The sequence below is a fragment of the Choloepus didactylus genome, chromosome 20, assembly GCF_015220235.1.
Source record: "Choloepus didactylus isolate mChoDid1 chromosome 20, mChoDid1.pri, whole genome shotgun sequence".
Taxonomy (NCBI): domain Eukaryota; kingdom Metazoa; phylum Chordata; class Mammalia; order Pilosa; family Megalonychidae; genus Choloepus; species Choloepus didactylus.
The window spans coordinates 55,383,107-55,398,687 of NC_051326.1; the positions used below are offsets into that span (position 1 = coordinate 55,383,107).

At 39.9% G+C, this 15,581-nt stretch overlaps 1 protein-coding gene across 2 annotated transcripts; it reads right to left on the minus strand.

The window, feature by feature from the left end:
* Positions 1 to 269: 269 nt before the first annotated feature.
* Positions 270 to 15,581, minus strand: CMPK2 (cytidine/uridine monophosphate kinase 2). Of its 2 annotated transcripts, none has more exons than XM_037813171.1 (5): positions 14,695 to 15,581; positions 13,056 to 13,170; positions 10,656 to 10,833; positions 3,406 to 3,639; positions 270 to 1,962 (listed from the first exon to the last, which is right to left on the minus strand). In XM_037813171.1, exons 1-5 carry the CDS (start codon positions 15,397 to 15,399, stop codon positions 1,845 to 1,847), a joined length of 1,350 nt encoding a protein of 449 aa, XP_037669099.1. In that variant the 5' UTR covers positions 15,400 to 15,581; the 3' UTR covers positions 270 to 1,844. The 2 variants fall into 2 exon arrangements, with proteins under 2 accessions (XP_037669099.1, XP_037669098.1); XM_037813170.1 differs by having other exon boundaries at positions 10,656 to 10,857; positions 14,695 to 15,580.

The following is a 15,581-nucleotide window of genomic DNA, read 5'->3' on the forward strand; positions in this document are numbered from 1 at the left end:
AAAAAAGCCCAAGAATACAAAAAATTATTTCTTACTGGGATAGAAAAAAATATTTTAGTATTTGTAATGAGAAGGCATTACACTTTCCTGAAATGATGTTTCAGATAAAATGAAAACACCTTCACCTTCTAAAAAGTGCTTTGATCACAAATTCCACTTAGTCCAGGAGCTCAAACCTTTCAACTTCCTTGACCCAAAAATTCCCTCCTAGAAATTTCAATATTGAAAAGTGAACTGGAGGAGCACACTTCAGTAAAAACCACACACAATTGCAATGACAGTGAGTTTTATTCATTTGTGAGGAACATTAAAGAAAGCATTAAGTGTTGGTTTTTCTAGGGTGTCAGCATAAGCTTTTCTAAATGTTTAAATTGAGTAATGCCAATACATTTTAAAGAAACTTGACACTACTTACCAGCTTTAAAACCTATTTAAAACAGGAACAAATTAAATGTGTAGATGCATAGATGTATTATATATATTATGGTTCTTTTTGCAGAAATAGTATGATGACATTAATACTAAACATTATAATTTAAAATTCTGTATGGTAAACCTGATAAGGCCTTAAATTTAATTATTTTAAGGAAATGTCTTCTCAAGAAATGATAGACAAGATAAAATTATTTATGCACTCATAAAACGTAGAACTGGAAGGACTTTTAGGTAACCACCTGGCTCAGCCAACTCCTTAAGACAAAGAATTATCACTTTTTTAGATAAAGTGACATGACAAACTGATGCTAAATGACTCACCCAAGGCCACATAGCTATTGTTCCCTTTTCTTATTTTTTATCTAGCCACACAAATCTCAAAGTTGATTCCGTATATAAAAAGATATTCAAGTGCAAGAAGATATACTGATAAATCACATCCCAGAATCCATTGAGCCTTAGCAAGATAAATTAAATTGATATCATAAAAATACACAACAGACCTTGCATTTAGCTTCTTGGCATTGATTTCAATTAGTGAAACTACTTCCTAAGTGAAGAAATCCATATAAACATCAACATAAATGAATGCATCCAGCTCAGAGTGGAATACTCATCATATTTAGAGCAATTTTTTTCAAAGGAATGGAAAGGAATATAAATAAGCAAAATAGAATTCAAAGAAGGTTGGTATATTTGAATTTAGAGCATTGTGGAATTTATGCATCTGCATTTGACTCTTAAGTGCTAACTGTGGTCTAAGGGGTTCTAAGCTTCCGACACAAGACAGACATGCCTGGTGTTCATGCCTCCTAGACAAAAATGGCCCCAGAGCAGGTGTCCTGGAACAAACAGAACATGGAAACATCTTCCATGGGAACACTTGGCTATAGGGAACATTTGGCTATAGGATCTGGGGCTACAGACGAAGCAGCTAGTCCAAGATGATGAATGTCAACCATATTTGGATGAAGTCAACTCTGGCCACATCAAAATATCATCAGCTTGTCAGGATGCAGCAATGCAAAAGGTGGAGTCACTTTCTGTTGATTTGGAAAATCTTTCCAGTTGCTTCTGTATACCTAGGGTTTTCTGGATAAGACAAACCTTTGAGGAGATCTGATAGTGATGCAGTTAAAAATACGTTCTAAGATCATGTTTTTTATACCAGGCAGGAAAGCAATCACTGGTCTCTCACCAGAAAAAGACCAGCTTCACATCAATGAATCCAGTAGTCAGAAGACAGGACAATGATTTAAGTGAAACTAAAGCGTCCAGTTTCCAATTTTTTGCTACACAATCTGCTTATATAACAAAATGTGGGAAAATGGCATAATAATTTTCAGGCTTATATGTGTCAAACAGCATCTAATGTAGTAAAATGGGTCACCTGCCAGGAATAACCACAATTAATTACAATTATTTCTGATTAGGTTTAAAACAGTCTGGAGGACGTTTTCCCTGGAGGGGCTGGCATCAACCACGTGGCATCTAGGGTTCTCCATCCGCTGGTAGGACACTTCTACCCTGCAGAACAGGTGGAAGAGAAAAGAGTTGGCAACTTTTTAAAACAGATATTTATGCTAATGTTATTTTCCTACCACAATATAAACAGTTTGGGGAAAAGTTCCCAGCTGACACCTCAATGCTCCCCTCAGCAACTAGCTTTGCCCCCAGAAAACATTTGACACATTTTAATAAATGTGTAAATTAATGATAATGCTTGACAGCTAGCCTTTATTGAACACCTATTCTCTGCCAAACATTAGCACTCTACATGAATCTTCTCATTTGAAACTCAAAAGAGTCATTCCCATTTTGCAGAAGAAGCAGCTAAGACTCAGAGAGATTAAATAAATTTGGCCAATGGGAGAATCCAGCCTGATTTTTATCCAACAGTCTGTGCACTGAATGATTTTCAAACAAGCTGGAGGTCATTAGCATATCTGTTCTTTACACTTACGATTATCTTAAAAGCTTGCCAGAGTTCTACATCTCTTTTTGGGGTTAGCTAGCCTTGATGTCATGTGAAACGACTGTTGTCTTATTCCATTATGGTAGCAATAGAGCATCATCATTTTGAAACAGGGACTCTAGAGTTAGAGCCTCTGGGGACAAAACTCTGCTTTACTACTTACTAGCTATGTGAACTTGACAAATTTTTTAATCTGTCTATGCCTCAGTTTACTTATCTGTAAAAGGAGGATTGAACTAGTACCTATGATGTAAGTTTGTAATGAAGTTTCATTGAATTAATATAAGTAAAGTGCTTAAAGTACATCTATGCACAGCAAAGTTATTTTTTTCATTACATATGCTTTCTGCCAATTATTTATTTATACAAACTATTTCTGTCTTAGTTTTTAAAAACAGTACCACAGAACTGACTTTTACTCAGCCATGAAGCAGTAAGACTGTCCAGGCTGTTTTCTGCTATTGTGTTGCCTTGATTACTAATGAAAACAAAAGTATGGTCTTCAAAATCAGAAAGATCTTTATATTAATCCCAGTTTTACTGTTTGATAGCTGTGTGAAATTGGACAAACTACTTAATCCTTTAAGCCTCAGTTCTGTAAACTGTAAAATATGAGTGATGTTTTCCTTGCAGGGATACTTCAAAGATTTAACATCATAAGTAAAACACCTGACAAGTTATCCTTACAATATCCTACTCTAAATTTTGAGTTCATACTATATCTATTACTCATGCACTTTATTTTACTATCAGGGAAATTGATGTTTGAAGACATTTAGGTCTAAATGCTGTTCCTAGCACAGCCAGAACTAGAAACAAGGCCTGATCACCAAACACCCCATCACTTAAAAGCAACACTATGTAACAATCACATTTGAAGGAACTGAAATACTTTTGAGGATGCATCTAGCATTTGAAAAATGAGGACCATGTCATTTCCTCAGCACTGCAAACCAGGGACACCCTGCCAGCCACATCACATCATGGACACATACTTTTGACGAAATACATTGTTTGCCTCCAGTTCAGCCTCCTCTTCAGATTTCTCCATCCCCCGGCCCTCAATTCTCTTCATTCTCTCCACAGGACTCACAGTGAGCAGCAGGACAAAGTCAGGTTTGAGCAGGTCCTTTGGCCACTGGAATATATCGTGATGGGCCGGGGGCAGGTGCTGGAGACCACCACTTATCTCGGTGGCGATGGCATAGGCAGCTGTACTGTGCCAGTACCTGACATGAGAAAGACAGGAAACATGAGTTTTCCTTCTCTAGAAGAAGTCACGCAAGACCTGACAACCAGTTGCAGAAGGCATCGAAACCAGGGCCGGCTCTGCTGAGGCGTTCCTGGTGTGCAGATCAATTAAAAACAGCAACAAATAACACATTTATTCAATTAAACCTATGATTTATTGTGAGACTTAGCATTGTTCTTCTTTGGCCTTGCAAAATGCTTTCCTCTAAAAGGAAGATGATAGGAGGGGAGAGATTGATTTGGTAGTTCATTTGCTTTTAATATTCTGCATTGGCTAAATAAAAATGTCAAGTCCATGCCAGTTCCTGCACTGTTTTGAAATTGAACTTGCCAATGAAATCCAAATTCTGGGAACCCTTTGTCCTTTCCAAATCTCCAGTCATTTTGTTGTGCATTCATATCAGGTTGGGAGATGGATATATCTTGAGAAGCAACATCATTGTCCTCTCCACACAAAGTCAGTCATTCATTTGGTTATCTATTTTTTAGAAATGCTTTTGGGGGAGAAAAAGAAAGTCATAACCATAAAAGAAAATCAAATCAACCCTCTGTTTTAAAATGCCCAATGGCTCCCCACTGCCTATTAGAAAAGGTTGACTCTCCTTAGTAAGATACCGAGTACACTTGACAAGCTGTACCCAGATACACTCAATCACCCATGTAATTCTTTACATTTTTCTGTAGCTAGAGTAATATTTTCAGCCAGAAAAATTCCTGTTCATCCTTCAGAGTCCAACTCACTTGAAGCTCCCAAGCAAAAATGTCACCCCTCTACACTGTGAAATCTCTTTATATGTGATTCTATTGAAGGACTTTTAGAAGTATTAGAGGTAATTGTTTACAAGTATGACATTTTCTGTCTCCTCTATTGGATAATTAATTCCTTGAATAGAATATATATTTTTTTTAGTCATCTTTGTATCCCAAAACCCAAAAACAATGTCTGGCATCTAATAAGTATGCAATAAATGTTCTTTGGATACATGCAAACATGCATGAATGAATGAATGAACAAATTATCCAATTGGAGCTATTTTATTTTTCACATGGCTTGTTATACTCTTGCCTTGTTCACATCATATTCCAATTTTAAATGACTAAATGCAAAACTGCAGATCCAAAATCAAAGGACCATCACTTACAACAAATATGTATGATATAGTTGTATATGTCCCATCGTAGAAAGGTATCCATGGTCCCCCTTTCTCTTTATTTTCAAATTTACCAGCCTTCAATTTTTTGAAATCCTAAATTCTTAATCTTTTTTAGGCTTAAACCACTTTTCACAGTGAAAAGGACATACTGTTATCCACATAACAAATACACTGCATGATCCGAACTCTGTATTGTTTTGCCAGAGTGACATTTCACATCATTCTCTTATTAGGCCCTACGGGATGGTAGAGAAAGAGCAGGGAGCTGGATTCCACTTCTGTAACCTATTTGCTTTGTTGACATGGGTAAGTCCTTTGAGCCAATAAAGTCTCAAAATGGAAATCATTCAAGCCTTATTTTCCTTACTAGTGTTTGCAAGAACAGACAAGTGCTCAAAAGAACTGTACAGCGTCATTACACAACAGTATGTAATTCCTATTGGACATAGGTTATAACCAAAGCTGCATCATATCCAATTGTGATAGCATAATACAGAGTCCTGAAAAAGACCAACGTAAAAATTAAATTAATTTGAGAGTTGATCCATCCTAATACTTTCTACCCTTTCAAGCCTTTGGCTACCTCTAAAAAGTCTGCTCTGAGAGCTTTGTCATGGTAACTGCCAGCTCCTTTGAATTCCACCTGGACATGATCCTCTGTATCATCTCTCTGACTCCTATCACTTAAAAATTGTACTTTCACTTTCTCCATCAGATAGCTCTTGTCTCCCAAGCTCAACAAATACATGCAGGGTCTAGGCTTTCTTTTTTTTGGGCACCAAAACAACAATTTGCACTATACTATACACATGCTCAGAAGTCACTGAATTAAATCCCCAGCTGCGAGAACAGAGGCTGATATGATCTTAATTTTAAAAGTCTTTCTTTTATTTTAGAAAAACCATCAGTAAGAATAGATTTTTAAAGGCAATTGGGGGTGATTAAGTTGCCAACCTTAACCGCAGTCACCATGAAAGATTATTCTGTCTCCCTTATTTTTCAGCTAGATGATGGTGTTGTCTAAAATGGATTTCATTAAAATCTTTAAACATGAACAAAAACCACCCAGACAACAAATAACTCCTCTTTTTCTTTTCATCTGACAAGGTGATATTGTATCTCTTTAAAGAACTAAATTGCAGACAATTCACAGACACAAAGAAGAAAAATCAGGGGAAGAATTAGGGTACTGTTTTCTTCAGTTAGAATTCGCTCATTGACAACACTAGGCTGCTCATTTTAAATAATCATACCCTTTGGCCATCAATTTCAGACTCTTCTCACTATTTAGTATTCTCCAATTTTGCCATCAGGGAAGCCACATTAATTCAAATCGAACGCAATTTGCCTACACATTATACCTAGCTTATATAATAATACTTTATACTTAACTAGTGATTTGCTATTTTCAAAGAACTTTCACATACATCAGCTCGTTTGCTGTTCACCAAGATTCTTGAAAGGAGTCAGGGAAAGGATTACGAATAGTCCCATTTAAGAGTTTAGGAAACCGTGACATGGAAAGGGTAAGCAACCAGCCTGCATCAGTATTTCTGGACCTGTTCGAAAATGATGTGCCTCGTAAAGTCATTCTAATAGGAGCATTTTAGTCTTTCTCCTTGAAATAAAGGGGACTGTATCATGAAAGATATCAAATATAGTAGCATGGGGCACTTTGAGAATAGGGCAAAAACATTATCCAAGCAAAGACATCCCACAAGGGAAGGCAATTCTTTACCCTTCTCAGAAGTTCCCTATAAAATTCTTTATAACTTGCCAACTTTGGAATAACTACATTTATCATCCCCTTGACTGACCACCTATAGCTTAGACTATAACAAGGGTCATCTAACTAATTTTATTGTTTTCACTCTTACTCCCTCCACACATTTTATTTTCTGTATATTCCATAAAGAGATCAGAGGGATCTCTTTATGGAATATTTCAGATATGTAGAAACATTTACAGAGAAACATATTATTTCAAGAGATATATAGATGCTCTATTTGCACTTATGGCAAATTATTTTTTAGCTGATCAACCTACCCACTAGGAACAAGTAGAAAAGTTAGAAGAATTAAAACTAAAGACCAATAACACAAAACGTAGACAAGGATTTGAGTCAAATAGTACTCCCAAATGCTGCTTCGGGGGGCAGTGGCAGGACTGTACATTGTTTCAGCCAGTTTAGAACACTTTTATTGTGGTGGTTTGGTGACATTTGTACCCCAGAAAATCATGTTCTTAAAGCTAATCCATTTCTGTGGGTGTGAACCCATTGTAAATAGGATCTTCTAATGAGGCGATTTCAGTTAAGGTGTGACCCACCTCATTCAGGATGGTTCCTAACTCTCTTAAGGGAATCCTTTATAAAGGGAATGAGAGAGAGAAAGCCACAGAAACAAGAAGCTGAAATCAAAAAACCCAGAAGAGAAGGGACAGACCAGCAGATGCCATCATGTGCCTTGCCATGTGACGGAAGAGCCCAGGATCTCCGGCAGCCAGTCTTCAGGAGGAAAGCATTGCCTTGATTTGGACATTTTCTCAGCCTCAAGCTGTAAGCTAATTGTTTCAGTTTGCTAAAGCTGCCAGGATGCAAAATACCAGGAATGGGTTGACTTTCAACAATGGAGATTTTCTAGGTTTACAAATTTACAGTTCTAAGTCCATGAAAATGTCCAAATTAAGACACCAATCAAAAAGATGACACCTTCTTGGAAGAAAGGCTGCTGGTATGCAGGGTTCCTCTGTCATAGGGAAAGGCACATAGTGACGTCTGCTGGTCATTCTCTCCTGTGTAGGTTTCAAGGGCTCTCTCTCCTCTGGAAGCTTTCCTCTGACTTCATCTGTTAGATTCTCTGGTTCTCATTGCTTCTTTCAGGCATTTTCTTTCTAAGCTCTCTATGAGCTCTCATAAAGGACTCCAGTAAAGGATTAAGACCCACCCTGAATGGGCTGGGTCACATCTCCATGGAAACAACCTAATCAAAATGTTCCACCCAACAATAGATCTGGCACCCACAAGAATGGATTTAAAGAACATGGTGTTTTCTGGGGTACGTAACAGTTTCAAAGCAGCACAGCAATAAATCCTCATTGTTTAAGCCAGCTGTGCTAGTTTGGATATATTATGTCCCCCAAGAAACAGCCATGATCTTTTAATCCAATCTTGTGGGGGCAGACATATTAGTGTTGATTAGGTTGCAATCTCTGGATTAAGTTCTTTCCATGGAGATGTGACCCACCCAACTGCAGGTAATAATTTTGATTAGTTTATTTCTGTGGAGGTGTGACCCCACCCATTCAGCAACAGTCTTGATTAGTTTACTGGAGCCCTAATAAGAACTCAGACTGAAGGAACTCAGTGCTGCAGCTTAGAGAGACATTTTGGAGACAGCTGTTGAAAGCAGACTTTTCCTGATGCTTTAGAGATACTAGCCCAGAGTTTGCTCTGAGAAGCTGATATAGAGACATTTTGGAGAATGCCATTTTGAAATGCAACCTGGGAGCAAGCAGACACCATCTATGTGTCTTCCCAGCTAACAGAGGTTTTCCAGATGCAATGGCCTTTCTTCAGTGAAATATATTCATGTTTATGCCTTGATTTGGGCACTTCTATGGCTTAGGACTATAACTTTGTAACCAAATAAACCCCCTTTATAAAAGTCAATCCATTTCTCATATTTTGCATAATGGCTGCATTAGTAAAATGAAACACCAACCCATTTGTGGTGTCTGCTTTCAGCATCCTAGGAAAGTAAAACACCTACTAAAACTGAACACATGTGAACCCCATAACCCCAAAATTCCAGTCCTGGGAATTTATGTAACAAAACTGCATACATATGTGCACCAAAAGATATGTAAAAGAATGACCATAGAAATAAGAACAAAACTCAAAAATATAATATGGTATATATGATGCTAGATGCAAGTAGAATCTAATGTGTAATTGCATTTAAGCAGTTCAAGAACAGGTAAGACTAATCTATGGTGATGGAGCTCAGTTGTAATTACTATTGCAGGGAGGATGAGAAGTGATGGGAGAAGGAGGGGATGGATATATGGGGTTCTAATTTTTGGTCTGGGTGCAGGTTACTTTGATGTGTTCACTTCTTGAAACTCCTTGAGATATACATGCATGATTAATTCTCTTTTCTGTACATTTATGATACTTCAATATAATTGCTTATGTTTCCAAAAATAAGTAAAATTGCAACAGAGAATAACAAAGCGAAGACTAGGGTAGCATTAAGAAATAGCCCAAATGCAATCCAGTTAGTCATTGCATTTCTCTCTACTTCCCATTTCTCTTAAACTTGCTGTTCAACATCCTTTCTTAGCTCTGAGTATTTTGCATCATCTTGCATGTATTCTACTGAACCTCTTTCTGCTACTTTATTTTTTCATTCAATGTTATGTTTTTTTATGCTCATTGATACCTTTTACCTGTTTATACTGCTATCTGGTGCTACATTTAATAAATATGCCAGTATTTATTTATCCTTTCTCCTCTTGATGGGCAAAGTTCTCAATAGTATAGGCAAGGCTGAAATAAACTCTTGCATGTGTTTTCCAGTATGCGGAAGTAATCTTCCACTTTACTACAGATTCCCAAATTGCTCTCCAAGTGGTTGAGCCAGTTTCTATTTCCCACCAGCACTACAGGTTTCCCTCACTCCCTATCATCTCCAACTCCTGAGTATTATGAAATTTTTATTTAGTCTTCAAAAACGTGATGAAAGCCAACTGGAATTTCCTTGTGGTTATAGTCTTCATGTCCCTGATTATTACAGATTTTAAACTTAGTATCAGTTTTCTGTCATAACTTTTGTCCATCTTTACTGTTTTTAAACTATTTATTATATACCTGATTTAAAAATACAAATCAGTTTATGTCACCCCATTATTTGAAATCCTCCAATGGATTCTCATTGCACTCCGAATAAACTCCACACTCTCCACCACAGCCAGTTGGGCTTTACGTGATTGACAGTCCCCTACCATTCTCTTCTCATTCTTCCAGAAAGCATCCCCTCACTCACTTTGCTTCCTGCACACTGGCTTTTTTCTACTCCTTGAATATACTAAACGTCTCTATCTCTAGGCCTTTGTCCTTGCTAGTCCTTCTATCCGTAATACTTGCCTTTCTCCCATAATTTTCACCTGGCTGGCTCTTTCTGGTCATTCAGAGAGCATATCAAAGGCAACTTCTGTGAGAGGCCCTTCCTAAACCATATCTAGTTGCATTTCAGCCATTCTCTATTACATCACCTTGATTTATTCTCTCCAAAGGATTTATCATTCTCTGAAATTATGTTTTTTATTTACTTGTTTATTATCTTCTCCTTAATTATTATGTTTTGTTCCACGAAAGCAGGACTTTGCCTATCTCACTTACCACTGAAATCCCCTGAATTGAGAACGGTGCATGTTTGATAAATTTTTGTTATATAGATCAATGAACAAAAGAACCACCAAAAGCACACATTTGTGAAGCTGAGAGACTTCATTTAATATCCCTAGTATGCTATTTCTAGCTCAGTCACCTTGGCAACTTACTTAACCTTTCTAAGACCTATGTTTCTCATCAGCTAATTTGGGATACTATTTATTATCCACCTAGCAAAGTTGTTATTCTGGAGATTAATATAATGTACGTAATGTTCTAAGTAATATGCCAGGCAATGCTATAGGTAATTAGTAAATCACACATATTATTCCTGTTATTAGCATAATGCAGTATTACTTATTAAATACAGTTGTGTATTTTCATACACACAATTATGTGCTAGGTGCAAGGAAAAAAAATATCTAATTCAAGGCATCCTTATACATACCTGTCTACAATCACAGGAGAGTGGGTAGATTCTTTAGCTATTTCGGAGGCCACAATATAGTTTCCCAAAGAGTAAAAAGCTCTTCTGATGATACTTGGTTCATCATCAAAGATTTTCCTCCATTGGCCAATGCAAGAGGGTGGTGACTTTAAGAGGACAGCATTCAGCGAATCTGAAACTGACCAGGTCATTGTGGTTTTACCTGCAGGTCATACACAAGATGTAAAACAGCTTCACCATAGCCATCTTATTACTCCCAAAAGTTAGTATCAACTTAGAAAGAGCCAAGAAGCTCTTTCAACCTGTAAACTGAATGAGTTGCTTAAATAATGTATTTATAAAATGTTGCAGACACATTGGAACCTAGGATTCTTCTATTTGCTATTAGAATACTTTGGAGAGAAACAATACAGTCCTCCTGTTTTCAAATTAAGCATAAACTTTGATATCTGGGACTCTGGTCCCCTTGCAATAAATTCTTTATTCTCTTTCATCCCTCTCTTAGCTTCTTCCTGGGACTTTTAGTCCCAGCCACAAGCTTTTGTCTAAACTCTTACTACCTCCACCCACCCTTTAGACATTCTCTCCTCTTATTCCATGTTTGTGATCTGTCTTTAAGGTATGACCCAAGCATGACATCCCCAGTTAAGCAGTGACTCTCACTATCCCTCCTCCCCTCCTATTTGCTTCACTCCTGTTCCACGTCTAGTCAATGCCCTTTCAATTTCCAAACCTGGTTCTATCACTCTATCCAGCCGGCGCTCCTTTGGACTTGACCTTTGGAGCTTCTGTATCTGGCTTTAGGCACCAGGTTCTCCCTGAAAGGTATGCTTCAGTTTTGCCTCGTTTTCTGACCCCACTTCACACAGCCTCAGGTGGTGGATTTGCTCTAGCCAGCTCCTAGGTACTATTGCATTCTTTTTGGCTGCCTCCCGGACCATAGGAGATGAGGAGATGAGATAACTCCAAGACACTGTTTTCCTTCTTCTCTGAGCTCCTACTGTTTATACTTAATTTTTTTTAAGACGCTATTATCCACTGTTTATTTCCATTATATTTTTTCCTCGGGTTCTCAAAATAGATCACAACAGTAGCCACCATTTCTGCGTCTACTTTGAGCCAGTCATTCCATATGTTATGCTTTAACCCTCACAAGGACCCTGAAAAATGCTTATTATTTCATCATTTTACAGATGAAGAAGCTGAGCATTGGAGAAGTAACAAATTTACAAAACTCACTCTACTAAAAAGAACTGGAACCAGGACTCAAACATACGACAGATGGAATTCATAGTTCAAGTTACTTTCACTGCTTCACGTTATTTCTTTGTAAATTTTGTAAATGAGTATGTATGTGTTGAGGCTAATTTTTAAAATTTCTTTTGTAATCCCAAAGAATCTAAATTCTTCCTTAGTACAAAAATAAATGATTAACAAAACACATAGGTTGAAGGATTAACACCATTAAAAAATCCCTCTGTAGCTGAAAATGACTAAATAGATAGACGGATGACATGACTGAGCATGGCAGTCATTTTGTCCAATAAAACGATAATAGCTGGTCTTCATGAAGTCCAAAGACACTGCCTCTACTCCTTAATCATTTTGAAGGACCCAGGACAGTAGAATTGAGCTGTCTGGGCCATAATCTATCTATCTGATGTACATAAAGGGCCTCATATGGAAATTCCCATTATTGCAATTAAAAGACTGGGCCTCTCAAGTTGAAACAAGGAGAAACTCCTCGTGCTGTACCACGAGGATGCTATTGTCCTCCAAGATCAGCCTTCTCCTTGGGTCCCTCATGCTGTCTCAGAGCCACAGTTTTGTATCTATCTGGCAGCTCAAAGGGCCTTTTTCCTCTCACTTCCTAGTTCTTCCAAGTTTTGCTCAAAAAGGACCTCTGGACTAGCAGCTTGTAACCACAGACACACCTCGCTGGTTCAAGATTCTGCCTTTTTGCCAGGGTTATTTCCTCTTTCTGGAGGACCTCTTCCTCCTTTCACCACCTCACCCACTCCTATTCATAGTGAAATGCAATCCAGGTATCAACTCTTCCAGAAAGCTATCCCAGACCATGTGTTCCATGTGCCACATCTCCCCCACCAAGGTTAGATGAAGCACCCTTCCTATGTTCTGCCATAGCACCCAAGACCCCCTTTCCCACACCTCACATCACCTTATGCTGAAGTTATTTGTTCAAGAGCAAGGTCTGTATCTTGTTCATTTTTGCATTTTCAGAGCCTGCCTAGCACAGTGCCTGGCACATGGTAGAGTCTTGCACAAAGCTTTTTGGATTGAACTCTTTATAAAGTCGTTTTGCAAGATCTGTCTATTTCTGCAACTGATCAGCCAATATCATTGCCTATAATAATTAAAAAAAAAAAAGCATTCTCTTACCAGTGGCATCCAGTCCTTCTATGACAATAACTGGGAACTTTCCTTTCTGGACCTGCTTCGGGCACTGGTCAATCAGATCAAGCACCGCTCGGGCTTCAGGAATGAAGGATATACACTGTAAAACAATGACGATTACCCATCAACAGTGCAACAATCAATTTAAAAGCCATATCTAAAGTGATTGCCAAGGAAAAGACTATCTAAAAAGTAACAGCTTCTTCCAGCTGTGTGCCTCCATTATAATCCCAGCTGATGAGGTGAAAGTTATATTTAGTGCCATCCCAGGCATGTAGATTCCCCAGTATTTTGAATCTAGGAAGTGCTATATTATATTGTTAAGTGAAGTCCAAAAATGCAATTCTGGCTGGATCACTCAGCCCACAACCCTCACTGACTAGCTTCCAATATAGGAAAAGGGCCAGGTAACTGAGGAACAATACAACACAGGCAATGAAACTACATCGCCCTGGTCTGGCTTAGTGGTTCACAAATGTGGGAAATCAGCTATACTGTAGGTTCCCTAAGAAAGTACTGTGTGTCTCATCCTTTCCTAACTCACCAACCCCAGGGGTCTGAGAGGAGTGCCAAGCACTGCATTCACAAAGCTAGCCTAGCAATATCTTCCTGGGAATTCAAAGTTCTTAACCGTGCATTACATCATTGTATACTCACAGCATCTTGGGAGTTGCAAGGCCCAGACATTTCCATACACATTTATGTGCTTAACTCTGAGCCAAACAATATTCTAAGTGCGCTGCAATTAGTAACTTGACCAATTATCCTGATACCTCTATGAGAGTGGTACTATTATTGTCCCCATTTTCCAGATTAAGGAAACTGAGGCAAAGAATGTTTAAGGAACTTGCTGAAAATGACCCAGTTTATACGTGCCAGAATTTGGATTCAAACCCAGGCAGTTGGGCTTGACAACCATGCAACACAGTCCCTGGAACACCTGTAAAATTTACCTAAGATTTATCAAAAACAATCTTAAATTCATTTAAGTTCATTCATTGAGCACCTGTTGTGGGTCAGATGTTTCATTAACTGCAATCATCATAACAATAGTGCAAGATAGTTACTTTACATATGAAAGAAGAAAAAAAATAGAACAGTTGAGTAACTTGCATAAGGTCTGCAGCCAGTAGGTAGGTAGGCTCTATATGTTTCTTATATCCCCAAACTCATGCCTTTTCCTCTTCACCACCAGATCCTTTAATGATGATCATCAGCAAATAAAATGACTTCTTAGATGTTATCTCCCACCCACCCCCACTCCCCTACCAGTTGCCCTCTTTACTATTTCCATAAAGCTTTCAACATGAATTTATAGCAGGCATGGCTCACTTTGATTTTGGATGTCAGTTTCCCACATCGGGTTGGAAGCTCCTTGCAGGCAAGAATCTTGAGTGTCTAAAACGGAGCCTGGTATGTAGTAGGCGCACACTAACTGGTTTTTGAATTGAAATAAAATAAATAAATAAATAAATAAATAAATAAATAAATAAATAAATAAATAAATAAATGGTAAGAAAGGTCTTTACAGGGCAGCCCCAGGGAGAGCATGTTTCTTATCCAATTCTCTGGTCTGGAGGGTTCGAATGCCACGCTGGGAGCGGGAAAAGGACAGAACTCTTACCGCCTCCAAAACCTCGCGGGCTGCTTCCCGGTCGGGGAAGACCACGGAGCTGGGCAGGTCGGGCAGGACCGGATGCAGCGCGGGTTCTTGCACCGGCATCACCCGCGCGCAGCCCACCTGCAGCCGCCGGCCGTCCTGCAGCGCCCACAGCCGCTGCCACAGCCGGCCGTGCGGGTCGGTCTCGAACTCGCCCAGATGAGGACGAGGGGCCTCTTTGCACGCTTCCAGCAGCTCATCCAGAGCGCGCCCGGTGTCCGGGCGGTCCTCGGGGTCCCGGAGCAGAAAGCCGTGCTGCGCGCTCCCGGGCTGGCCGCCCGGGCGGTAGGAGAGCAGCCTGGTCAGCTGGCATTGCTGCAAAGGGCCGCGGCGCAGCTGGCGCAGCAGACGCTGGTGCAGCTTGGCAGAGCGGACCCGGGCCCCGCAGCCGGCCTCGGGCGCCACCGGCACACACACGGAGTAGCTGCGCCCGGGGGGACCCAGCAGCGCGGCCAGGCCGGGGTCCCGGCACGTTCCTCCGGGCGGATCGGCGTTGCCAGGGGGGTCAACGCAAAGAGTGAAGTAAGTCAAACTGCAGTCGGGGAGCTCCAGGGCGAAGCAGCGGTCCGCAGCCATGGCCCCCGCGCAGGCCCCGCGCCGCTGGCGCAATTGCCCCGAGAGGCGCCGGAGCAGGAGCCGGGCGGGCAGCGGGCGGCGAGCGAAGGCCATGGGGACGCCTCTTCGAGTTCCCTTTATGTGGCCGCGCCTCCAAACAAAACCGGCGGTGGGTGGGGTGGGAGGTGCTGTCAAGAAACGAAAGCGAGAATAGTCCAGTTGGCGGATGACCGGGGTTCACGGGATTTGGGGTGCCCTCCGCCGGCCTTCTCCACCTCCCAGTGAAATGATCTGCG